This window comes from Melanostigma gelatinosum, assembly GCF_949748355.1.
Source record: "Melanostigma gelatinosum genome assembly, chromosome: 12".
NCBI lineage: Eukaryota > Metazoa > Chordata > Actinopteri > Perciformes > Zoarcidae > Melanostigma > Melanostigma gelatinosum.
In genome coordinates, this window is record NC_136645.1 from 10528686 (window position 1) to 10555878 (window position 27193).

Genomic DNA, 27193 nt, shown 5'->3' on the forward strand with positions numbered 1-27193 from the left:
ATATATATATATATATTTGTATATATATTTCTATATGTGTATATATATGTATATATATATATATATATGTATATATAATATCACTTTAGTGCCTGCCAACATGGCTGGCTGTAAATGGTGTGATTCGAGTCAAAGGCGGTGGAACTGGTGCGTGGAATCTTTACACGAGGAAAAAAGGGAGTGCGGGGATGAGTGGCGTTCCGGCTCTCTCCCTTGGAGTTCCCGAAACAGACGTCTCTTTTTCGGCCGTGCTCCTATGCCACGCATTGTCTGTTGACAGACTGTGTGCATGTGCGCGTGCATGAGCATAGGAAGCTGCTTGAAGTATCGACAGAGGAGGTCGGTGAGGTGTCTGTGGACGGACAGTCAAACACGATCACGACTCCCCGTAGGTGCAGGAGGGTTTCTCGGGGAGGCTAGTTGTTCTCGAAGAGGGAGAGAAGGTCGTCGTTGCTGTTGGTGGGAAGATCGGGCGGGTCCAGGTACGATAGTAACTCGTCAGGGTTGGCCAGCTCTGGAAGCAGCTATTGGGGGAAAAGGCGGAAAAGAGACGATGAGTAAATAACCTGAAAACGTATTTATCTCTCTGCAGCAGGACGACTTTGAGTCATGCCCAAGTGTCTGTTGAAGCCAATGTACACACAAGCGAGTGTAAAAAAAGCAAACAGAGTCAAAACACAAACAGAGCACACAGCAAAGAGATGAGGGCAGCTGTAGCAGACAGTGTTAGCTGTTAACAGGTAGCTGAGGGTGCCCGGAGTGGGCACACTTACATCCAGGGAGGGTTCGGGCATATCCTGGGCTCCGTCTGAGGAGGGGTTAAAGTTCAGATCGCTGTGGGGGTGACTGTTCTGCCCGGGCTGCTGATGCGGCTGAGGCTGCGACTGGCGAGGCGGCTGCGACGGTTGGCCGCCGTGATGCAACGGCGGCCCTGACTGGCCGCCGTGATGTAAGGGCGGCCCTGAATGGCCGCCAGGGTGGGGAGACGCATGCAAGCTCTGCTGCATGGAGTTATGGGACTGATCGGTATGGGACATCTGCAGGTGCGAGAGGGAGACAGAAAGCGACAGAGATGGGAGAGTGAAAAATAAGAAGGAAGACAAAGAGAGTGTTAAGGAGGAGGGGGAGGAGGGGGAGGATGCGAGGGAAGGCAAAAGGAAGGAAAAGCGAAATGAGTTCCAGCGTGAATAATATGGAACAGGCCTTCTAAATGGAAGCTGTGATCAGCAGACATGTACAGCTGCAACATTATACGGCGAGCATGTGAGCATGACTGAGCACACATGCTGGCTAGAGGCGCAAGCTGCACCTTTGTTCAGAGCACAAATCTGAGCCTCAATTTTCAGCATTCTTCTACAAACTAAGGTAACATTATGCTGCAGGACAAAACGTCTTAGCAGAATATAAATAAGAGACATAAGACCTACAAATAAAACCAAACATACTCCGAATTTACTAGATTGCATCGTGATATTCTGTTCCCATAAACATGGTATAACCAATGGAATGGCAAAGCAAGCGGACCCCTACTTACTGCATCATTGATGCTGTGGTTGAGGGGCTTGTCCTGGGAGAGGAGACCACCGGGGCAATCTGGCGGGTGGGAGAGCTGGGGGCCATGGATGAAGTCACTCATAGGGGGACCTCCTCCACCTCCTCCCACTCCACCACCAGAGGGGTTCCCATGAGGGAAGTCAAAGTTCCCTTGGCTGTGGTAACTGTTGCCTTGAAGGACGGAAAAAAACAAACACACTTCTGTCAAAAGGCTGACTGCAGTTTGGCCTTGCTGACTTGTCTGATGAATCCTTCCTGTTGCAAGAAAGTTTTCTTTTCAAAGTGGTTATATAAAGGGGATACACACGTTCCACTTTTATGAAATTTTAAACCAGGTTCAGCACAAAACTCTCCTTGGGGCTTTTTTCTTTGTTTAATGCGCCGCAGACACATCCGCTGTTCCCGCTAAAAAGAGCAAAACAGCTCCTTTTCCAACAAACGAGCTGACTCTCCGGTTATTTATCTACGCAGTCGGGTCCTGGCTGTTTTACCTGCTCCGGGGTAATCTCCCCCGTGGCCACTAGGATGTTGACTGGGGTGTGGGGGGTAAGGGCTGTGACCGAGTACAGGGCCGGGTCCGGGTCCTGAACCGGGCCCTAGCTGGGCGATCATCTCCATCACATTGGGCATGGTCATCTGACTGGGGCTCATGGTCTTAAAGCGCTTGGCAAGCGGTCCGTCGGGGTCCTCTTTGATGTATAGCTCAGACTTTATGGGGACAGGTCGCCAGCTGCATGTAGGGTCTATAGTGACCTCCTCAAACTCTGAACTATTAAAGGAGACAGACGACGGCGTTTAGTTTTTGAAACAACGAACTCAGAAGAAAAAAAGAAAGAGATAAAAAAAACAACGTACTTTTGGATGGCGTTGAGGATTCCCCACATGTACTGGTCCACCTCCAGACCTTCTAATAATGCTGTTTTACTGAAAAACGAAAAAAAGACGCAAACCTCATTAGTAATCTCATCTTTACACCCCAAAAAATGTAATAGCTTTTCACTTACTTGCACACAGGACACCTCCATGTCCCCCTCTCACAGTTGAGCTGCAAGTAGGACTCCAGATCGAAGCACTGTGGAGAAGCACATCACACACGCCCTTTAGAATCATCTCCCATTCACCGCGACGCACTTTCACATTTTTAAATCTGAGCAAACCTGGACGTGTTTGCAGTCGTGCCCCCGTGCGGGCAGCTGGATGCGTCGGAAGGTGATGGGACATTTCAGCGACACTTTAATGGCCGTCTGCTCCACGCCGTCTTCCCCGTTTAGAGTAGTGGTGCCTGCAGACGCCGCCACGCTGCTGAAGTTCCTCTTAACTGAGGGAAGAAAGTGTTTCAAGAGGGAAGGAATTTGTTTGTAAACAGTTGCAGGTGTACTACTTTTTTTTAAAGCCCACCATAAAGAGAAGCAGGTGGGAGCTCGTGTAATTAAGATGTGCTTATGCATAATAACCACACTGAGAGACGAAATGAGCCATACCCTTGGTGATGCAGTGTTCTGCAGGAAGGAGTCTTTTCTTCAGGAGCCCCTGGAGGACGGATCGCACAGATGGCCGGTGGACCAGCTGCAGCACAAACAGGTGGGACTGCAAAGCCACACAAGGACATGGAAATAAACAGGAAAGTCGAATGAGCACAAACACATACACCAAATAAAATCATCATGAAATAATTGCATCTATGTACTGCTGGTAGTTATACATTGTCCTGATAGTGTGCACTCACACAACAGCAGGCGGTGACTGTGATCTGGATGGTGTTTCTTCCAGGTTGGCATACGTGCTTCAGGTGCAGGGGTTTGTGGGAGGTTTTGTTGTCTCCCCTCTCGATGGTGAGGGGCGTGGCGTTGACGCTGACCTGGACGGAGGCGGGCCAGTTGGTGTTCATCTGCCTGTCTTCGTGGTGGTAGCACTTAAACTGGAGCTCGAGGTCCGACCTATGGGATAGCACCAGAGCAGTGAGCGATAACCAGAAAAGAACTGTGTGTGTGCTTTTCGCTTAAAAACTCTCACTGTAATAGTAAATAATAGTGTGTGTGTGTGTGTGGAGGCCTGTGCGTTGTGGCCGTACCTCCACATGAGCGTCTGGTGGACGGAGGGTCGAAGGTGGTAGACGTGGTTACTGACAGCCAGGTTGTGCTCCAAGCGGAACGGCTCCAGCACCACTCCATCCCTGACCGGGAACGTCAGCCGCAGCTCCTCGTTGGGGTTTGCTGGGAGAGGAGGAAAAAGCCACACAATGCACCAGATGAAATGAAAGATCACGTTTATGAAAGTAACCACTTGTTTCAGAACCGCTGGGGTACTCACTTGGAGGGGGCGGAAGTGCTGTCGTATTTGGTTTCATGTCGGGTGGAAACGGCGGCTTCACGTCCTGGTTCGGCGACAGGTACGGAGGGATACTACTTCCTGGGGTCATGGGGGGGGTGGGGTTTCCAGGGACCGGGGAGTGGGGGTAGTTAACAGGCCGCGGGGGCTGTAAAAGGCAGGAAAGTGCAACAATGAAAACATCTGTCGAACTCATTTCACATATATGACTGAGACACATATTTCGTCTGGACTGAAAACAGACCCCATTGCCTTGGCCGTAGGAGTATCCGCCTCCAGAGAAGTTGGTGCCCTGACCATTGAAGGGCTCTTGCTGTGAGGGAATAAAGAGCAATCATAATTACATATTGTTCCTTATTGCACCATGTAGTTTGCTCCAAGATGTGTTGTATAAATATGTGCTGGGATCTGGCTTTTCCACAGTGCATGCTGGGATAGGCTCTAGCCCCCCTTCTGACCCCGTGTAGGAGAAGGTTGTTGGTGATTGGTGTGCCATGACAGACCTTGTAGTACTGGCCCATGAGCATGCCAGGTGGGTACTGTCCTTGGCCCTGCTGCCCTGGCATCCTTTGGCCGGGGTAGTTGGGAGATGGCAGCGGCCTGGAGGCGTTCGATGTGGGGTACTGGCCCTGCTGCGGTGGGAACTGACTGTTCAGTCCGTACTGCTGACCCCCGTAACTTGCCTGGACGAAGACAGTTAAAGGGAAGGAAAAAAAACATTAAAACATCTTTTAGGTGCTATATGACTTGTTGGGCTCTATGTTCCTGAAATACAACTGATTAATACAACATTTAAACTGTGTTTATCTCCTACCCAGCGTATCTAAAAACACTCATTTATTTCTTTAAAGTACAATGACCATAAATTTGTATTTTTGCAAAGTATCAGTCCTCAATTATCCGAAGGAAAATCAAAACAGTCCTCGTATCTTTTAACAAACAATTGCAAAACAGGGTTTGGAGTTTGTATGGTGCCAGGACCAAACAGGCACAGATGCAAAAAAACTTGTAAAACGGCGTTTGCCCAAGTGTTGGGCCTGCAGGAAAATAGAGCCCATTTTCTCCAGATTGTTTTCAGATCTTTCCACTCACCTCCCCAGGATATGGCCTCTTCATCCCCTGCATGGGCATGCCGGGTCGAGGTCCTCCGGGATACCCCTGCTGAGGCATCCTTTGGCCGTGAGCCCCAAAAGGCACCATGCCTGGAGTTCGAGCCTGGTTCATGCCCATTGGAGGTCCACTCATATTGGGGTTGTTCATGGGTGAACCCATGCTTGCGGGATTCATACCTCCAGGGGGGCCCCGTGGGCCCGACTGGCTCATGTACTGGCTGTTATAGGTCTGCGCAGGGCCCATTTGGAACGAAGAACACATCTGGAAACCAAACAGACGGTTTCAGCGTTAAATGTGATTATTTTGGTCTCCAGCAGGTGGTTGGATAATAGATTTCTGTGTACATTTGGTGTTCACAACTGTAAACATCTGTTGGCAGGTGTGTGCTGTACCTGTCCATACTGGTTCATATCTTTATTCTGGGTTTCCTGCAGAGCTGCCACCGTGGCCGTTGCCGTGGCCGTCGCTGTAGCAGCAGCGGCAGCGACAGCAGCAGCAGCAGCGGCGGCGGCCGGCTGAGTGAAGTCACCCGGAGAACGCGTGTGGGAGCTCAATCCCATACCTCCCGGAGGAGGGTTTGGGCCTCCAGAGTAGCTGTAAAAATACACAGAGCACATGTTTTAATAATTATGATCTTTTTTTATTGCTTTATTTCCTTAAAAAAGAGTCGTGTCTCGTCTCTCACCTCCCGCTGTATCCCCCAGGACCTCCAGGGTAGCCGGGCCTGCCGTACATGCCCTGCTGCATGTACTGTTGGTTGTTGCCTCCTTTGTTTGGAAACTGCTGCTGCTGAGTATTGAACTGCGGTGAGTTGAGCCCCGCTGCGCTGGCAGACAGACCCGATCCCATAGGGTTACCTCCGGGATTCATGGGGTTATTGCTATTCGCCATTGGGTTCCCGAGCACCTGGATTTACCAAAGGAAGGAAGATTAACAATACCCATTAGGCGTATAAAATCAACAAAGCAGGCAAACCCTTCTGAGTGGAGCTAGATGCTGTTCATGCACGGACATACCTGACTCTGTGACGTGTTGGTCACGCCCCACACTGTAGTAACCACGGACAATGACCCAGGGGGCTGGTTGGAGTTTTGTTGCCAGGGGACAGAGTCATAGGGAAAGGATCCATCACTGGAAAGAAGATCAAAACACAAACGCGCCAAATGGCACTTGAAGTTTCGTTTGGCCAAAGAAAGAGTCACTGGAAAAGCAGACACAGTTACGTATCTGTCCAGAAATGTGAATAATTTGGGAATTCTTCTCACCAAAATGTTTGGCGTACAATTTCAAAACACGTTTTCAGCCAGAATGTCTTGCACGCCCACACACACAAAAGTAAAAACTAGATTTGATTAAAAAAAAAAAGATTTGTTGGAGTTGTTGAAAAATCTTTGGATATGGATAGGAAGAGTTGGAATGTATAATTTAGAACGAAACATGAGCGCCGGTTACATATGATAAACAAGCTAATTCCTCATGGGGAGAGGCAAGTGGCCAGTGGAGTGGGAAGGAACTGCTGTTTTTGGAGAGCAGCTTGTTTTCGCTCAGCGGTTAGCTCTTGGAATGGACGACTTGTTCAATATTTCCTCACAAACATTATCCCAAGATCCTCAGCAGAGGCAAACGGGACTCTCGGTTAACTCCGGCCTTTCTTCTTCTTCTTCGAGAGAGAGTGAGGCAAGAGCACACAAAGTTCTGCAAAAACATTACTTCACTGCTCTCTTCTTTGCCGGTTTGTCCCTCCACCCCAAATCCCCTCAGCTCCACAACAATGGAAAAACACTGTGTCTTAGCTTGTGTATTACATAAGCACTGAATTCAAGATAATACCTTGATGGAGACTGTTGCACCCTGTCTCTAAAAGATACTTAAGTGAACCCCAGTTTGCTTTTTATGAATTAGTTTGGTGCAGTTTGAGGGAATATATCATGAAAAGAATCTCGGGGAAAAAACTGAAAATGGTCTACGTTGAATAACTAGACGCTAATGGATACAAACGGTAGAATCAACCAAATTTATTCAAATGCTAGTGACTCGTATCTGCCAATTCACCGCTGCACTTTATTGATGGCATGCTGTTCAGCTGATACTCCTCTTTTCCCTCTTCTTTTGGGATACTGTATGACCCCAGGGGAAAAAAAAGAAGCTGCATTGAGAGCCTTTAATCATGTGACAGGTATCATCTCTCGTGTCTCGGGGACTCCCCACTGACCTGTGCGTGAGGCCGGGCTTCATGCTGTTCATGCTGGGCTGCATGGGAACTTTTCCCTGCGGCTCGTTCTGCCGGCTCTTCTGGTGACGCAGCAGGAGGAGACGACCCAGCTCCTCGCACCACGACGACAGCAGGGCTGCAATGGAAACACACGGACACACACACACACACACACATGTACAGGACGCGTTAGTCTCCTCTCAGCACACACACACACACGCCTGCACTAACATGGGTCTGCACTGTGTATTCATGTGGCCTTTAGTGCATGTTTAAGGTTCTACGTGTGAATGATCAGCGAGAAAAACAGCTGGATTTTCTCGTTTTTTTTATCTTCACAATGTGTCTCAACAGTGCAGTGTACTGAATAGTACGCTTGTGTCCAGAGCCACCCCGGCCTGAAGTTACTGCTAAAGCCTGCAGGGGGCAGCCCAACTCAATAAACACTACATTGATGATTTGCCTGAGTGGATTTCACAACAGTTACATCACATCATCTCTACCTGCAGTGTAAAAATATAAACTGAAATCTCTCAACAGCACAAAGGACCTCCCAGTTTTTTTTTTTATGCCACAGAGAGGAAGAGGCTGAAATGGAGCGTGAGAGGCAGACAGAGACAGGCGTGAATGGGGTTACAGATACAATCTTATGGAGGAAGTAAGAAGGTGTGATATCTTCACTCTCCTTCACTTCCTCCACTCATCACCACCGCTTCATTCTCCTCCACACTTTCCATGTCCCTCTCATATCTCTAAGGAGTGATCATGCCGTGCAGCATCCTCATCCTCTTCGTGAAGACGAGGGATATGTGTTTCCCGTATTGTGCCAATCACGACGTGTCACTCTGGGAATCGATCACAGTTGCGTGGCTTGTTTAAACACACTGCTTCTTGATTTGGAAAGTTGTCTCGACAAAGCAACAAAAGAAAGGTTACAGTGTTCACTACTTCATTAAATAATTTAAGCGATGCTATTTTTAGCCTTGTAGACCCAGATACATCAGCTTTCAGGAGGAGCTGTTGCCAGCTTTGGGGTTTTTAAAGATGTAGAGTTTTTGAAAGAAGAAATGGTGAGGTTTAAACAGTTCAAACATGGAAATTAGCATTGAATTGTGACGATTTACAAGACCACAAACAACAAATGTCTGTCAAAGTGCCTCGTAAATGAAATGATAATAAAAACATGGCTGATTAAATAAAAAAAAAATGAAATTGAAGCCTTGTTAATGAGTGAGTTGTGCCGTCTGTAGCCTGTACATTAAGATACACCAGGTCTACACTGCTTGAGCTAACAATGCATCGTGTTCCCTGAATGACTAATATCCGATCAGACATGTTGCTAAGAAAGACAAAGACAGAAGGAGAGGAGAGAAGGTAAGAAAAGGAGAGGAAAGGAATGAAGAACGAAGCAGAGGAGCAGTCACATTCTCTTCAGGAGGGTGGAGAGAGAGCCAGGCCTCCTAGTTAAAGAGGAATTATTCCACCCTGCCATTACGGAGCGCTCATCTCCCCACTAAATCACCACCTCTGCACCGAGGGCCTGTCTCTTCAACTGGAAACCCACCATTTAGACCTAAAGATCAGCTCCAAGCACAAGTGATGGAGTTGCTCTGAGAGGGGAGAGAGAGAGAGAGAGAGAGACATAGAGAGGCAGAGGAGAAAAGAGAGCAGTGACTTATCATATCAGTGTGGCAACGAGCCACCGACGCTAACGTGCCACCACGGCCGGCAGTCGTTCATAACACAGCGAGGGGCAACGTGCATATTTAACGAGCCGAGTACATGTTTTCACCTCAGCATCCCTCGGCCTCGGGTCACACACCCGCAACTACGCTACCGTACTGCTCTCCCTTTATCTCCTTACTCTCACACACTGTACACTCCCCCATATTCCTCTCAGTCACTGTTCTACAATGTGTGTTGAAAACTGTCTACACTGTTATTACTGTTAACTTAACTAATGGAGGACAAGAGGAGCGGATGCCAAGAGCACAGACTGTCGAGTCAACATAAAAAAAAAAAAAGCAAGGTCTCTTGTCTTGTGTCGCCGCTTTTGTTTCTCCTCTTTCATCTTTCCGTTAATTCGCATTTAAGTTACGCTAAAGCCTTGTAGTTAAATCACACACTTTGTGCTGAAGGCTAGAATAGCTACCTGGCACCGAGACAAGCCAAGGGCAACCACTTAATGGGTCTTTGTTAAAACCTTATTCACTCTACACCGCCTTTACACCGGCGGCTCCCACAGTCATAGAAAAGTATAGCTTTTACAATATTTATTAAAACTACGCAGAATGTAAAAAAAAAAAAAAAAGGTGGATAAACTGAAGAGATACACGATGCTGAGACGAATCACCGTCAATCTTTTCTATCACAAGCTGTTGATTTACAACACTGTAGAATAATAACGCTGGCTCATAATGAGCAAATTCTGCAACAGGCGAGATCAAAGAGAGGGTTTTGGGGGAACGGTATTCGTTTTTCTGCTCGCACATGAGTGGGTGGAACTCAGGGATGTTTTTCTTATGTCTCTGCATGCAGCTCAAATGCTAAAGTTCAGCCAAGCTTTGCCCAAACACTGGATATCGATCAAGAAGCAGCTCTGCAGAACGCCGGCGTTGCGCGATAAAGTTTTGACACGATAGTTTACGTTTGGGTCAGAGAGCAGAGCGATTGCAGAGACGCGTATGAAACATTCGGCTCATCGGGGAGCTTGTGGCAGTGTTGCCTGAAGGCATCTTCTCCAGCAATGAAGGTTTGGTTGCTGCGAGTCTAATATCATCAGTTTTCGTTTTCAGGAGTACTTACAAAATTTCAAAAACAACAACGATACAGCTGCAGGAGCCTGTAAAGATGAGTCCATTAGCAGTTACTGTATATGTGATATTTTTGTAGTTGTAAATAATGTGTCTGTGTGTATCAAACCATGGAACTCACGTCATAGTTTACGTACACATGCCGTCCCTGTTCAGAGATATTTAAAGGTGTATTCGTTGGATTCCCCGTAGTGGGACTCGACCCATTCACTAATGACAGAGTGTTTGTACAGTACAAGTCCTCTTTTACAAGGAAGCCCTGATGCTAATCACTATGAACTCTGATAGTGCAGTGTGTGTGTGTGTGTGTGTGTGTGTGTGTGTGTGTGTGTGTGGTAAAAGCCTGCGAGCAGATCATTTGCCTGTTAAATCATGACAGACTATCTGATCCTGGGAAACATGATTGAGTTAGCTGCTTGGTGGTGACCCCACTTTGTTGATAAACACATGATATGTTGCAAGTGTGAAGCCCTAGATCCTATCACATCAGGGTTTTGGGAAGGTGACTGAGACTCCCCCGCCTTCACGTGAACTGTTGTGCCCTTTTGTTTGGTTACCGAGGTCGTTAACGCTCAACTCTTTCAGAGGAGATGCTGAGGCCAGCAGCAGTGTCATCGAGCTGGACAGTTCCCAGGCGTGAATCGCCGAACAAAATGTGTTACACGGCATCCTTTTTAGTTTTACAGAGCAATTGGCCTCTAGAGTAGCGGAGAAGAGTTGCGCTAAAATGGCCCCATTTTGTGCCAGTTGCATGTCAAGTGCCAGCAAACGAAGTGAACTCTACACACCGAAAATGGCAATTCCAGTGGGCGCAAACAGATGTTATCCTCTCCTGCATTCCATCAGTCATTTTGCAGCTCATGACATCGTCACCAAGCACAGTGCAATTTTGGAATATATATTAAAAAAAAGAAAAGGTCTGTCAACACTGTCTGAGTGCAAATGCTGGTTCCAGATTATTTGTATGACTTTGGCTGATAAAGTTGCACAACATGGGATTGACATAAAATCTCTTAAATATGACAGTGTGGAAAAATCTCAAGCAAAATCCTTCATCGAACTTCAAAACGATACGTCTGTCTAAATGCGGTTCCTCTCAATATTTATTCACAACAATGTCATCACAAGTATCGCCCCAAAAACAACATTCTCCAGAGCAGAGTATTGAGTCCTTGACTCATGTGCATCATACCAAAAAGCCGTTTGCTGCTGCAGAATATTTTCAAAAGCAATTACAGACTACCGGTAGTTTGTTTACCAAAATCAAACACAAGAAAAAGGCGACCTTCAAGTGGTAATCAAATAAAAGGAATCTCATATCTTCATCACTTCGGTGCGTTAACTACTTGGCAGTTGTTTTTTTTTTACAAATTGCACCTCACTGAAGTTCAGAGCAGGAGACACCTGGTTCCTCTTGAGCTTGACTCATATCGTGATATTGATATGGCATCAGTGATATGCTGCTGATATGGTATCATGACGGCTACGCTCTTTCTGGTGCATTATCAAATTCATGTTTTCATCCGTAAAACCTCGTGTAAAGGCGACGTTACAGGTGAAGGTTGCAGCCTCATTTGTTTGGATGATAAACACAAAGCAAAGATTGGTGGCAATGTATGGCACGGAAAAGATCTACCGTGAAGCTGCATCAACTACTCTATTCACTGCGACGTCACTGTGCATGCTCAAAGTACAAACCTCGCTAAGTCGGTTTGCACAAAAGCCCGTAGAGACCTTTGTGTTGTATTCTGCAAGAGCATTGTGCTAATTGAGCATAACTTAATACGTTTTTATAAATTAGATAAATCTTCAGATGCAAGTCCCTGCCTCTGGTCCTGAAATTACCAAAAATCTGTTTTTGTTGTTGACAAGACAAAAGGAGGAAATACTACATGAAAAATGACACTTTTTGAGCATGAACACTGCAGCACTTGACATAGAAGCCTTCTGAGACAATGTGTGGGATGATAACACAGAAGCAATTTATAATAGATATCAACGGCAGAGGTCTGTAGAACACTGGCAGGTAGGTCTATGCTGTGCGGGGTACAAAATATTATGCAAAAGACGAATATGGAGGGCATATAAAAAATCCTGCAAAATAAAAAGTAAAAAGTCATGCTTTTTTGCAGAAGTGTAATGGAAGCCATTTAAGCAGTCAATGATATCCCCCATCCTGCCCCCTCTCTGTTCAGCCAACTTCTTCCAAGAGAAGAGCATATCAAATGGGCTTTAGTCTCAACAGCTTAGAGGCAGAACAACTCAAACATGCCCTGCAGAGAGACGGCTCTGTGTCACAAGTCACACTCAACCAAAACCGGGCCTTTAATGGAACCAACTGGTCGCGAGGATCAGAATATTCCAAATCAGAAACAGCCTCCAACTTCAAATGTCTTATTTTGTGCCATTTGACATTGTGACTTTTTTGGTGTTGTCGTTAAATTCATCATATTTGTTTTGTTTTTTTTCCTTTTTGCATTGGTAAAACAATGCAGTTTTTCTTATTTTGGCTCGGTTTGACAGAATTTCATCCAGGACCTCTGGCAGTACACCAGACATGAGGACAGAGGGGGGGAGAAGATGGATGGAAGGATGCTAGACAGAGGACAGGTGGAGATGGAGGGAGTGGGCAGATCCCCTCCTCCCCGGGATATGTGTGGGTCACAAGCCAAAGAGATGCTGCAGCCCAGAAGGGAGGGTAGCTCTACCTGAGTCACTCTGACATCTCCTGCAGGTGCTGGTTTCTGTGGGGTTCAAATTACACATTTTTAAACGGGGCAAAGTTATAAGAATCAGCATGAACACCAAACATAATGCAGTATGACGGCTGGATCTCGCTAAAGGTGCAAGATGTTGGGAGCTCGGGTGGGAATATGTGGGCTCTCCGTGTCGCATGTGGCCAGAAAAAGACAACAACACCGTCTTTTACATTTGTAATGTGCTGTGGGGGCGGGGCCGAGTCCAACTGAGCTCGATCGAGGCTCACTGCAATGTCTCAGCATCGTATTTATAGAAGCTTTAAATGGTCATTCAATTTGTGTGCTGTTATACAACAAATCACGGTCTAGAGCGGACGAGGACGCAAAGCTCACATCCTGTGTATGTTACTTAATCCATTTCCAAATATATTTAGGAAAGGAATGAGTGGTCTTTAACAAGCACACTTAAAGACAAAAAGAAGAAGCGTACCCTTTCCTGAATTCCTCCCATTCCCTGCAAAGTCTCTTGACATAAGGGCTGCCGGTTATATTTTTGAATTCATTAAAAAATAGGGAAAATTGTGCTTACAAATAAAGGGCAGTTTCATGAAAAATGTACTTATTTATTTGGCATCTTTCTAGTCTTCTGACCACTCAAGGTGTTCTACACTACATGTCAACATTCACTCATTAACACACACACTCATACACTGAGGCTGCCCACCCGGATCTAAATTAACACACACACACACACACACACACACAAATAACACAGCATACAGGAGCAATTTGGCATCCAGTATCTTGCCTAAGGACACTTTGACATGCAGACTGGAGGAGCTGGAGGAGGCTTGTAGTCACTTTAGTCTGACCAATGGTCCAAAACCCAAAGGTATTCACTTTACAACGATATAAAACATAGAAAAGCAGAGAAAAAGTATGATTAATCAAAAAAGGATGATTGAATGATGGAGTATCTTTGTTGTTTTCCTGGGTGCGATGAGTGACCACGTCAGTTACAAAGCACTTCAGGTACATTTGCTACGACGGGGGGGTTATGGCATTGACCAATGGGTTTGACCTACATCCTCGCTGGGACGTGACATTCAGGTGGCCGGTGTATCTGCGTCAGACGCTCTGTGGGTCGGCGTGTCCTGCTTACAGTGCTAAGAAGCACAGGTATGTGGACACAAGCATACGTTCAAAAACGAAATTATGAAAAGTGAAGTGTGTGTGTGTGTGTGTGTTGGCGAGTAAACAGACACAGTTGGAGTCTTTGTGAAGCGCCTCACACGGCGAGAGAGAGCATCACAGAGCAGCAAGCTGTGAATGAACTGCTCTTATCAGCCACGCGCAGCTTCTCACCACTGGAGGGGAACTGGTAAATATCACATGCCTATAACATGCATTATAAGCAGACGCACTACTTGTCTCAACTTCCACAATATGGCTTTTATCTCACACTGTAGATCCTTCAGTGAAACCAGGGTTAAAAGCACAAATCAAGAATGATGAGCAAACACTGATTCAAAAGTTCCAGTGGAGACATTTTTCTACAGGTGAATTTGTAAAGGGAGGATTTGTTGAGGCGTGGCCATGATGAGACAATGTCACCTTTGACTGAAGCACTAATAGGTGTGGAAGTGACTTAACAATGTGTTTCCTGAAACACATCCTGCAAGAAGACAAGTCGCCCGCAGGGCGCTGAGAGCTCCACCCTCGCTGCTATCAACACCCGACATCAGTTCGCCCGACCAGAAATTCCTCCCTCAACTCTCTTTGCCCACTTGCTTTCCGTGGCGAGGAGGGAGGGACGTCACAGCGTGCCAATGATTCACAAAAAGAGCAGAAACGAACTGCACAGGCCGCAAAAACACACAGTTCAAAGTCAAATGTCATGAATGAGTCAGAGAGCAGTGACGGGAGGTCACGGAAGTGTGGAGAGTAAGCGAGACAAACACAGCTTTTGAGCCATGGAGTCAGGAGGAAGGCTGGAGGAGAGGGGGGGGGGGTTTCAGCGGTTTACACCACCCTGCTCGGGCTAACAGGAAGCGCTGCAGCTCCACGACAGCTCGCTGGAAGTCGTATTGTTTTATAGCTTCCTACGTAGGTCAACGGAAGATTGGGTTATTGTTCGCGAGAGCCATTAAGTTGTCAGCTTTTAAGGTTAAACGCTGATTGTACCCCCCTCCCCTGCAGCATCATGTTGCTTTTATTGCCTCTTTACTCCTGTTCATGTGAAGGCAGTGTTGTTTTCCTTTAGGCGACACAGACACACGTTTGACAGTGACAGGTACATTTCATACTTCTACTACTTCTACGTCAATGAAAGAGTGAAACAGAGAGCGGGCCTTTGTGTGTGCTGATCTAACTACATCCTGCTTCCATGACTACTCTCCCCCCTCCTCCCTCTCTCTCCTAATGAGGGGACAGGCAGACAGGCTCTGGCTCCAAGCTCAGGTCAACAACTTAAAAAAAAAAAGGATCCACAGTGGGAAAGTGGGCCATCTTCTCCGGACACAGAAGCACATACACTTGCACTCTGAACACAGAGATGGAATCGTGCTCTTTGAGGAAGATGTTGAATGTATGATGCTGCCCAGAGTCACTAGGACTCAATGTCACCTCTTTACAACAGTGGAATCATTACGGCATTTGTATACGTGTGTAATGTCAAATAAACTAAATCCAAACTGACAAAAGCAAACACAGTTTGTTCTTCTGTCTTTGTGAGAACTAAAGACGTAAACACCCTTTAAATGCCCAGCCGTGATACAAAACATAAAGACCAAAACATAACCACAACCTCAAGTGTAACACTTACCCACAGAGCCCAGAAATAAGCCAAGACATTACCAACACACACAGTGCAACCAGACAAAAACCCATTCAGAATAACCCTGTGACAGAACAGCATGTAGGTCAACCTGTGGTCAGCTGATCTGCCCTGATCCTGTCAGTGCTTTAGACTACACTCACACTCACACACAACATAGATGCCCTTGTTATTCATGGCCTAAGTTACAGCTACAACATACACAGCAATGGAAAAAAGCACATTGAAATTAAAAGTTTTGCCGACTGTGCAAGAGTGTATAATATACTTTAAAATAGAAAACAAGAAAAATTCTGCTTCAATCACTGCATTTATAATTGTGTCATCTTGGACCCGAATCCACTCCTCTACTGGCCTGTTAACCTCTGATCTTGCCCCAAGCATGCAAAAAAAAAGCTTTGTGCAGACATACACACAGCATGGACAGCAGACACACACACACACTTACCCAGAGCCAAGCAAAGTCCCTGCACATCTCATCTTATTCCCTTCATAGCGCAGAGAAAAGACTCAAGTGTCACAAATGCTCCTGTTCCCGCAGAGGCCAGTGGCAACTCTCAAAGCTTTCTGCTGCTTCCAAGCCTCCTGCCTGCGCCTTATCACTCTCACTCTCTGCACATATCCCTTACTCTGCTCACTCTCTTTCTTTCTTACTTCCTCCTCTGTCTTCCTCTCTTCTTTTCTTTAGCTCACTCTCTTTTCTCCCTTCTCTCCCCCTTGCTCTCTGATCTGTCTTTTTCCCCTGTCCAGCTTCTGCACAATGCACATCAATTATTCAGAGGCAGTCTCCCGGTTTGTCCAATCAGAGCGAGGCTCTGCACTAATGGGGTCCTGCTGTACCTGCTACCGGCTCCAACACACTCTCGAGACTGCAGGGGGGGGGGGAGAAATAGACAGAGGGAGCAGAGGAGACAGGCAAGGAGGAGGGAGGATGAGAGGAAGCGATAAAGACGGCGAGCCGACGCAGACAAACAGGAGTAGAGATAGAGAAGGCAAGATATTCCAGTGGTTCTCACCTCTGTCATGAGCTGCTGTTATTGATGTGCCTGTAGTCTGTGTAGCGCTCCGTTGCCCTGTTTCTCTAAGCTGCCATCACACACTTAAGACAGTGCACACAGAAACACACATGCACAATATGGCAGCGTGTCAGGAAGGGTAAAAAAAAAGAAAAAAAAAAAAAGAGGAAACAACGCAAAAAAAAGAAGGAAAAAAATCTGCAAGATTGCAAACTTGCATAGATGGGTGGAGCTTATAGCTGACTGAAAGCCAATGCATGAGAGAGGAAGTGGGAGAAGGAGGAAGTATGAGATGTAAAGATCAAGCTATCGAGGCGGACATATGGTAAATTATTAGTCCTGCCTGCAGAACAATCTCACCCGACACCGTCCCCTTGTCTCCATCAGAGGCCCCTTTGTAAACCCAACTAACAAGACACATCAGAGACTCGCAGAATATCCGAGTGTGACTGAATTAAAGAAGAGCCAAGATGAGGGTGAACCTGAGTTCATCTCGTCCCCCCCGCCCCGACTTGAGCCGAGAAGGTGAAAAAAAACAATCTGGATGAATGAACGGGAAAGAGCCAAGCTGTCGTTGTTCCCTCTCTCCTTACCTAAATGTTGAGATGTGCAGCCCAAAGAGCGGGGGAAGCCCGCCGGCCTTGTGACATCACAGGGAAGTTGTCGTTTGTGTGACAAGACACACTCAGTCATCGCCGGTTTCACAAATGTCCCACGCAGAATTGAAACACCGACAACGGAAGGCATTGTTGGAGAGAAGTATGAGTTGAAGGGGTGTATCTAAAGCCCCTTGGGGGATGATGTGTGAGGGGGGGGGGGGGGGGGGGGGTCCTGAGGTGTGCCAGATCAGTCAACCCTGAACAAAAGGGGGATTTAAATCATTTGCTCATCCGGTTTTGAGAAGAACAAAAGTCTTCTGTGTTTGGAGTGCAACTGGGATATTACCAAAATGAATTTACTTGCAACTGTGTAAACCAAACCAATTGAAGTAGCAAGTGATAGAGGATCCAATCAGCCAGAGGCAGCAAATGCAGCTACCCTAATAAGTATTTCCCCACGAGCTTTACTTCTATAAACTTAATAGTGAAGTTCTGAGGGTAGTTTTGGGTTGCAAAGAGGTTTCATCATCGAAGACGAACCACTGGAGAGTGTCAGAGGAGAGGCCCGCCTGCTAAAAAATAAACCAGGTTTCCTGTTAATAATTCAGCCCGCCGCGCTTACTCAGCAGTAATCAAATATGAAAGTCTGTGAGGTTGATTGGGTCAGTAACAAAGGATGCCTACACCTTCCTCTAGTTCTACACACGCAGCTCAAAGTTGGAAGGAAAGACCGGGCGAGAAAATCAATCAAGTGAAAGTAAATTGAGAGACATGTTGTAGGCCAAATGAGGAGACAGAGGATGTGTGTGTGTGTGTGTGTGTGTGTGTGTGTGTGTGTGTGTGTGTGTGTGTGTGTGTGTGTGTGTGTTGTTCACAGGGTATGGAGTGAGTTACAGCCACACCCTGGAAGTTTTCTGTCACTGTTGACGTAGTGGCTGTTTTCATGAGAGCGCACTCTGCTGAGCGCTGACAAATCACGCAGTTCTGCTTGCGACAATTCGTTTTTTAATGTCAGATGTGAGTGGGTGGGGGAATTTTACAAACCACCCAGAAAAAAGCGAAGCTCTTTTCATCATAGTTTTCTTCTCCAAACACTCGTCTTAATCAGCCGATGAAGAGAAACTAAAAAGTGTAGTTCAGGGATCCTAAAAAGAATCACCCGCTGTTAACCTCCCGATAACATGCGAGGTGATCGAATCATCATATCTTTCAGCAAGACAGATGAACAACAAGCAGAAACCTGACTTAAACATTAAAATAGGTTTCAAAGAACATAGCGATCATTCCAGGGAGCAGCTACCTTTAATCCGGAGCGTGTCAAGTCATGTTGAAAACATAACACACAGAATGAGAATTCTGTAGGTTTATTATCGGTGCTCATGCTTCCTGAAGAAAGAGATAACAAACTGTTACGAGCTTGAAGACAACAGTGGCAGATTCGCAGAGGAAGGAAACGCTAAAACCCTTGACAGGTTATTTGCCTAATCTGATTTGGTGCCTGCTGAACTTCACAGTAGTCCAACAGCTCAGAGTCTATTGGTGTTTGCACCTATGATCCAATGAGCCTCTCGGTTGGACGTTTTGTAGCCGACGATTATTAGGGGGGAAACATACACAACTCTAGATTTAAAAAATAGATTATGGATTTATTTTAAAACTGCATTTGACAAAGAAGTGGCGTTCATCTAGTGTGATGCCACAAAAAGATAAAAAACCTCAAAGTTGCTCTTTTCAAGATAGTGAACTAAATCAATGCTAGCTGCTAGTATGCTAGCTGCTAGTATGCTAACAGCATCAAAGCCCCTGTATTCCTCGCCGGCACTGAGAGTTAACAGTGCTAATGCTAGCTCGCCTAACAGCAGATAAATCTCTTCGCTGGCTGATTCAGATGAGAGCAGCACGCTAATCCCGAAGGCCTCACTGCAGGGTCACAATCTCCAGACAGCAGTCTGCTGTTGCTGAAAAACCTCTCGACAGGTCTCACGGGGCAGCAGCTTTTATGGTGGGAGAAGTGCAACTTTAGGCGTTTGTAGTTTGTTCATGCGTTCTCTTACTTGGAGTGACAACCGTGCCAGGCGAACACGTGCACAAAGCAAATTGTAAACACTGTAAATACTGTAGATCTGTTCACTCTCTACTTACTTACTGGAGGTCATACAGTCATTTGTTTCCTGATTCATTTCGAGTAAATCGAGCGTTTTATACTTGTCGTGAGAATTACACACGTCGAGTTAACTTTGCAACATCTCAAGTTGTCAAAGTGTTTGAAAAGAAATTAAAAAAAAGTAGGGGTAGCAATAATTGCGTCATCAATTTCCTCTTTAACTGATGCTCCGAAAAGAAAGGGTCGGTGTGATTGATCTGCGGTCTTAAGAGGCTGCCTCCTCCCCAGAGGAGCCCTGCAGTGAGCAGCCCAGACTGCTTGGCCCTCGTCTGGGCTCTCAGGTGTCAGATTCGCGGCCCTCTGTCGCCATGCAGGCTGTCAGAAGATTGTGCTGGGCCTGCACAATTTAGCACACATTCATGCATGTGCAGACACACACACACACACACACACACACACACACACACACACACACACAGACAGTAAAGATAGGACCATACAGACAGATTTAACAGGGCAGTAAGAACCTAATGCTTCTCTGCATCCTATGCATGTGTCTTGGAGTTCAAGTGTGCATCACGTCGTCTCTGCCCCCCCCCCCCATCTGCTTTCTCCGACAGACGTCCTTGTGAGGGAGGTAAGAAGGATGCTCAGTGAATAAGACCTGCCCTGAGTCACATCTGCCTTCCTCCCTGACAGCCCGCCTACCTCGTTTGATGACTGGCCGCATCATACCCCCCCCCCCCCCCACACATACACACACACTTACACATACCCCATACCCGCATAATTACACTACAGTTCCCATTTGTCCACTGTGCATAAACAGCTTTTCCTGAAACCCAGTGCTGTCTTCTATTAGATCCCAGAACCATCAAGCAGGCCGGAGGATGATTCTGGCTGTCAGTCGGGCTCAGACGGCCAGCCAGTCCGAGCCATGCCTGGACAACAATCACATTATCCCAACACAGGAACACAGACAGAGAGAGAGAAATACAGCAATCAATATCGTACACTGACGTCTGACCACTTAAGTTCCTCCCAACAAGATGCTCCCCTCCACGAACTGAAAGAGGATATTCAAGCTCCAGCAAATGTTCATATCACAGGATTGTGTGAGCGTAAAAATAGCAGAAAGCGGTACATGTCTGCCTCCTACACATCCGGCAGCAACACATTGCATCTCAGGAATTGTGGGATGAGATTTCAGAGCGTCGCGGTTGCCGTCACTGCAGTTGCCGTTACGAAAACAGTGACATATTCGCCTTGTCAGAAAGGAAAAACAACAACACAGAAATCAGACAGTTTCATCAAAATATTTGACTCTCGGTACTGCCACTTATGTAACTGCAGTTTATCTGCGCTCTGACTGGCTGGCTACGGCTTCGTCAGGCAGAGTGAGTGGTCCAGCACACATCAGCGACACCTCCCCAGCCATCCATCTCTTTCTCTCTCTCTCTCTCTCTCTCTCTCTCTTTCCTCTCTCCCACCTCTGCACATTTCACTTTGACAAATGTACAAGAACAGGCCGCTCCTGCAGGACTGTGGGAGGTGGGGGGGGAAATTGGATTTGATAGATAAATGTCCGAGGATAGCATTGCTGCTCGCTCTTTCTCTCTCTCTCTCTCGCTTTGTGTGTGTGTGTGTGTGTGTGCACGCACATATGCATACATGCGAGTGTGGAAAGACTGTTGAGTAGACCGTTTTCGTGAGGCTGCCACCCGGACGGCTCATCTCAATAGCACATTAATGTTTAATGGGGACTAAAAATATCTGACATTATAATGCTCTACGGGCTTTTTTGTGTGATGTCTGCCGTCGCAGATCCACAAACCACAGATTCACGCCAACCGTATTTGTTTTTAAAGCATCGAGAACAACAAACGAATATGCAAATTAAACTTGTCTGTTAGCATGACTTTATACAGTGCTCATGGACGGAGCAGAGTAATGAAGGGGGAAACGACTGGATCACGACTTAAGCCATAACAGCCATTTGTTTCAATTGTTTTATTTCATGAAAAAAAGTGAACAAATCCAGCATGGAGAACAATGAGCACTGTGTCGCCGCTGTCTCGCGAGTCAACAGCAGTAAATGGGATGACGTATGAGCATGCGTTTCCGCTGGCGCTTTCAGTAAAGTGCTGGGCCTTACCTGCGGACTTGGGAGTGAATTTGTCCCTGTTGGCAGCACACACAGCCAGCAACCGGTAGCCCAGATCCAAGTCATACCCCTGCTGAGCAGCGACGCGACTCACCACCTGGAGGAAGAGCAATGCATCTTTAGGCGCTCTAAGATTAGCATTGTAGCAATTGTTTTGGAATCACTACATCATTTTAAATACATCATTGCAATCTATCTGTCCATCACTTTCTTATGCTGCCGTACAATATTGATGCTAAATCAACAGTAAGCCACAGCTAAGGCATCTTAATCTTTCCACTTTTCTGACTTGCGTGAGTATTTTTGAGCCCGCGCTATCACTGAACTTCATTTTTCTCCAGACAAGACACGCATTCAACACAAGACACGGTGAGATTAACGTGGAGTCTGCAGTCTGGATCGCTGCAGCGCTCCACAGTCGGGACGAGTCTGACGACTGCATCAACCTCCAAGAGAGGTGAGACAGCCAAACCACAGAGCCGAGTCTCTGAAAGGTTATCATCAAACAAGGCCGCTCCGGCCCCAAAGTGAACAGTTTGTCCCGGACTAAAGGTTGCCAGTTGAATTACCCAGACAGACCAGGAACATGTGGAAATAATAGGTATTGTGATAGCCAGCTAAACTGACCACTTTAACTCTGTCTCGCTCTGTGTGTGTGTGTGTGTGTGTGTGTGTGTGTGTGTGTGTGTGTGTGTGTCAGAGGACGGTGTAGAGGGAAAGTGAGTAAAGTACTTCTCAGCAGCATCCCCTGAGGGTACAGAGGTTAAAATCCTCCTTTTCCCTCCAATTTGGAGAGGAACCAGTCCTCAGCTGTAAGGTTTTTAATACTCCTTTTGTGACTTCAAAAAGAGGTTGAACATTTACAGGGGCATGGAGCAGGAGCCTCCCAGACTTTAATACAACCTTAAAGGGGATGCTGAGTGATGTTAAACAGGACTCGGGAGACAGGGGTAAATCATTATTAGAAAGGGAACCCCTTTGCTTTTATCTGCTGACAGATGGCAACTCCTCTGCTCCCTGTGACCTGAACACACACATTACCGTTAACAAGGTCAGCCGGGGTGCCTCTTGGAGAGCACACATAACAGCTAGCAGTGGTCATAAAGTGCCTTTGTCAGAAGTAATACGGCTGCTGAGCACTGAATGAAGAACCGTGAAAAGGATGTCAATAAACATGGTTTATTTGATTATCCTCGTTAAGAGATGGCAATACAAAACTCTACAGTTTCACTTAATCATAGTGAATTTATTTTAAGCTGTGAAGGAGACTTCTTTTTTTTTTTTAGCTCACAACATAATCTATTCAAGCCAACCATATTATGCAAACAATGATGATGGAATCGTGTTGCTGTCAATCGTTTAATTTCCTGCGCGAGTGCGTCTGCCCTGCAGTTTGTACGAGGCAGGCAGCCAGCTTACAGAGGCCAGCATAGATTCAACACGGATTGAACAAGCGTTTCACCTCATAAGCCTTTTTCCAGCATAATCTCCCTCCGAGGACGTGCATCCAGGCACCGTATTGCTGTCAATATGAGAAGAGTGCTCTGAGAGGTGCTCGAGGGTTACTGGGCCACTGATGTTCTCTATTTGCTGGAGGGGAAAATAAGCAGCAGTTGTGTTGTTTATTTCTGCTTGTTGTATGTGAACGACGGCTCCTGGTTGAACTAAGAAGCAGAAATAAAGTTGATGTCTGCCTGCACTGACATTACCCTCACTTTGCAAAGAAAGACGGAAAAAAAACCACACAAATTGTCAAGCAGACAGAGGTAACAGTGCAGCACTCACAGCTCGGTTATGTCATCTTTTATTGGCCCTGGAGCCGATACTACATTCAGCTACAACCGATCCAACGGGCTGCGATTGATCCACGGTCATCTTTAAAATCCCGTCCGGCTCTCTGGACACACAACCAGTGAGGTGACGTCACGAAGATAAAAAAAAATGCTTGAAAGAATGCGAGGACTTGTTGCGCGCCGTAATTCTCCAGATAAGGAGCCGTTTGCTCTCTGAGTGTGATGAAACTATTTGGCTGATGGAAACGGCCCACATGCTGAGAGGGATCTCAGAGGTGGGCTCTATTGTATAGCTCTTTATCAGCCTTTAAGAGGCTTTTATTGTCATTTACACATTAATGGGCATTTATCTGTTTGCTCACGCGACCACTTCAGCCGGCGGGACAATGTTCCTTCGGCGTTTCAAAGGTTGATCTCAGCGATAGACGCGTGGAACTTTCAATTCTCTGCTCTACAGCCTCTTTCACACATGTCACTGTGTATGTAAGACAGTGTGTGTGTGTGTGTGTGTGTGTGTGTGTGTGTGTGTGTGTGTGTGTGTGTGTGTGTGTGGTTTTTTCTGACACACCTGGGGCTGGCCAGCTCTCTGGCCCTGTGCCCAGATCGATAAATGCTAGCTGCTGACCTGAATGCCGATCCATGGGTGACCGGCTACCCACAGTCATGTTCAAGCCTATTTTTTACTCGTTTGTGTGTGTGTGTGTGTGTGTGTGTCATGTTCAAGCCTATTTTTTACTCGTTTGTGTGTGTGTGTGTGTGTGTGTGTGTGTGTAGTGGAGTGGAGAGAAGCAGTGGGTGACAAGGACTTTAACCTCTGTCACTGGCCCCTGACGGCCTGAGCAGCTGCCTTGGATAACTGCAGGACACAAACATGGTGGCCTGCTCCGAACAGTTTTGACTGAAATTTGAAGGGAAAGAATTGTTTAACCAAATACCAAATGTCAATATGACTCGGACACGAAGCTTGTTTCAGCTGCTGCACCATCTATGTTAACTTAAAAGTAGGCTAAAAGCGTCAGCGGTGGACAAATCCCTTCTCCTAAGTATCCAAAAATCGAATTATTGTTTTGCTCACGTCTCCTGAAAAGTACCTGAAAAACACAACGAAAACCATAATTACTGTTTGCGTACCGTCAGGCATCCCATGAGGCTTTGCTCGAAAGGTCGCTGGAAGGCCCGGGGATCTCCACACCAGTCGAGCAGCTCTGTGGCTGCCGAGTGGAAGTTGGCCGGGTTCTGTAAGTGCTGTGCAAACACAGAGAAGGGAGACTGCCATTAGAAACAATGGGAAATAATGAGCGTTAGCTTTTTTTTTACATCGGGTACAAATTGGAAAAACAGTGAAAACCAAATAGTTTCGCAGCCCCGCGCTCTCCCTCCAAACCTCGATTTAATGTCTTGTGTTTCTGCACAACCCTGTGAGGACCTTGACTCCTTCCCATGTACGCCCTCTCAGGGCCCTGCTGCATTGTGGGAAGAAGATCACACCCGTATCAACAATGACGCCAGTGTTTCCTGCTAATCTCTCTTGGCAACACCCAGCCTTCACCCCCGTGACCCACACAAGCAAACCAAAATCTTTCCCTCCAATCCTCCTCTCTCTCTCTCTCCCCCCCCCCCCCGGCTCATTCTTTGCCTGTTTTCAGAATGTAACGGAGCCTCGGCACCAGAAGTCCACTGGCTGGCTTGGCCGTGTTCACAAAGAAAACAACCTTGGTCCTGGCAGCTATGTGTGTAGACTCAATACGCGGCGTTGGTGTGGCGTCTAATCTCTTTCAGTCTCTCTCGCCTGCTCACTGAGGCCTAAAACAGTCGAGTCTTTTCTTCCCAGTGTCTGAAGGCTGCTCGGGCTGGCGGGACACAATAAGCGGTTTTTAAAATTGGGCTCCCTTTCTTCGTGGCTCAGGAGGTTAATAGCTCTGAAATGGGGCAGAGCTGCAGCTCGTTCAGTCGGCGAGATTGAGCCCACTTGAAAGCGTTTATTATTCTCATCTGGAGCTGAAGCATCTTGTTTTGTGTGTTCTTGCAGAGAAGGTAGAACTATTGTCTTTAGGGGGCAGCAGAGGTGAGCGTTTTTTGAAAGGGCAGCTTTTTTTTTTGGCGGTACGTAACAAAAGGGGCTCTTGGATGCGACCGCTGGCCCGACGCGTCAGGCCTTGGTACTCGCCCGCGGAGAAAATCTCTGAGGGCTTTCCAACGATATCACGAGCTTCAAGAGAGGCCTTGAGTGGCTCATCTTTTTGGATGCGAAGATTAGCCATTACGGAGCTCGCCGTGGACTCTCAAAGGGGGTCCCGGTGGATGATGAGGAGCAGCGGTGACAGAAAGCGATAGATGCTCTTGTTGAGCGAGAGGGAGGAGAAGAGCCTGCTCTAGATGAGTGATATAATCTGGCATTATTGCCGCTTGATAGGAGGCATATCGGCCTCCAGCGCGAGAGGAATCAGAACTGGCGCAGCGTGGTGCCGTCCGTCTGCATCTGAACTCACAGCTCCTGCTGCTGCAGCGCTCGCCACCGACTCTGCCTGACAACCTCGGCACTGGTGTGAGGGGGAGGACAGAGTGAAATAGCGGCACTGAAGGGTTTTTTTGTTGTTTTTTTGGGAGGAGGATGGGCTGTTGTTGCTGTTCAGGGTTGGATGAGGACAAGAACGGGGAGGGGGGGGGGGGCGGCTGAGTGGCAGCGATTGGGGTTTCAGCAGACAAAGAGGCCAGACGTTTGACAGACTGTCCTCTGTAAGATGATGGACTGACTTACCCCCCCCCCCCCCCTTTTCTTTCCAGGCCAGCCACGGCTCAGGCTGTTCACCTGGCTGCGCTGAAAAGCAGCACAACACCTGGCTCTCTGCCAGCAGCTTTCCCCAAAACCCAAACAACACCCTGCTGGCAGAGCCGCCGCCACGAGCTCAGAGCTCACTGACTAACTCGCCGCCTTTGAAGTGCTGCTTTACTACGAATTCTATTACAGGGAGAGTCGGGGAGTATATAAACCCCGAGTACAATTAGTGCATTTATTAAGCCAAACGCGTTAACTCTGGCTATTTAGGGGCCTATCAGTGACGCCTGAGAAAATAATTGCGGAGGCTTTGTGAAGGGAGTAGCGTCAATTCTGCAAAGAAAAAGAAATTCTACTCATTTGAGAAAAGCTGACATTTTGGAAACGTCGCTACATGCAGTAGAAGTAAGAGCGCTGAGGCAATAAGAGAGTGTTTAGATAAAGGTTATTATAGTGCTCAGGAGTTTAGGTGGTGGTGGGGGGGGGGGGGGGGGGGTTAACAGCCGGCACGGAGAAAAGGGATATGTCACCTCATAATCGCGAGCTCAAAGAACCATCATTCACTGATTCACTGTGAGGCATGGTGTCATACGGACGTTGGGAGATATAAAGGATCACACCCACATGGCGTAAACAAATAAGCCCACAGCCTGCCAGGCAGCCAACGAGTTCTTGTAGACGATGAATCACAGGCAGAGGCGGTAGCCCTGGGTTATGTCTGACTGTGTCTTTCTGTCTGTATCTGTCTGCCGAGGAGTCTCCTGAAAGCTGGCAGTCAGGGAAGCATTTAAGCAAAACCACAACAAGGTGCCGGCGTTACGTCAAGAGTCAGGAACGTGATGTAAGGGAGCACAAGACCAGCAGGGAGAAAGTCTGAAAGTCTCTCTCTCTCTCTCTCTCTATGACCCTGTGCAACATGATCTGTGTGACTGGAGCTAATGGCCAGAAAACCGATGCCCATATAAGGTGCTGAGAGGAGAAAGCACTGTAGGGGAAGAGAGGAAACCAGGGTCCATGACTGCATTTTTTTCCCCACTGAATGAAGTTAAAGGAGACCTACGGGGTCTCTATACACACCTGTTTGATGCACAGCAGCCTGTCATTGGTCTGCTGGATGTGCCGGTCCATCGATGGTAACGTGTTCATCTTGATGTCTCTACCGGGACACCATTAGAGGTTCTGTGCT

The 27193-nt window shown here is 47.0% G+C and overlaps 1 protein-coding gene across 1 annotated transcript; it reads right to left on the reverse strand.

Annotated features, from left to right (window-relative positions):
* On the reverse strand, positions 1–27193 carry zmiz1a (zinc finger, MIZ-type containing 1a). Its single transcript, XM_079280796.1, has 21 exons — positions 27085–27193; positions 24363–24476; positions 21430–21535; positions 7208–7343; positions 6012–6126; positions 5681–5901; positions 5388–5589; positions 4975–5238; positions 4386–4565; positions 4127–4195; positions 3865–4030; positions 3626–3767; positions 3281–3491; positions 3036–3141; positions 2712–2872; positions 2559–2626; positions 2410–2478; positions 2046–2323; positions 1535–1725; positions 774–1037; positions 1–524 (listed from the first exon to the last, which is right to left on the reverse strand). The coding sequence occupies exons 1-21, from the start codon at positions 27151–27153 to the stop codon at positions 417–419; spliced, it is 3240 nt and encodes a 1079-aa protein (XP_079136922.1). The 5' UTR covers positions 27154–27193; the 3' UTR covers positions 1–416.

Bases quoted from the DNA above. Each gene is read 5' to 3' on its own strand.
- zmiz1a (XM_079280796.1), bottom strand. From the start codon at position 27,153: ATGAACACGTTACCATCGATGGACCGGCACATCCAGCAGACCAATGAC. The intron at 2,479-2,558 runs GTAAGTGAAAAG...TTCGTTTTTCAG, and splicing joins TGGAGGTGTCCTGTGTGCAA to TAAAACAGCATTATTAGAAG. The intron at 1,038-1,534 runs GTAAGTAGGGGT...TCGCACCTGCAG, and splicing joins ACCACAGCATCAATGATGCA to ATGTCCCATACCGATCAGTC.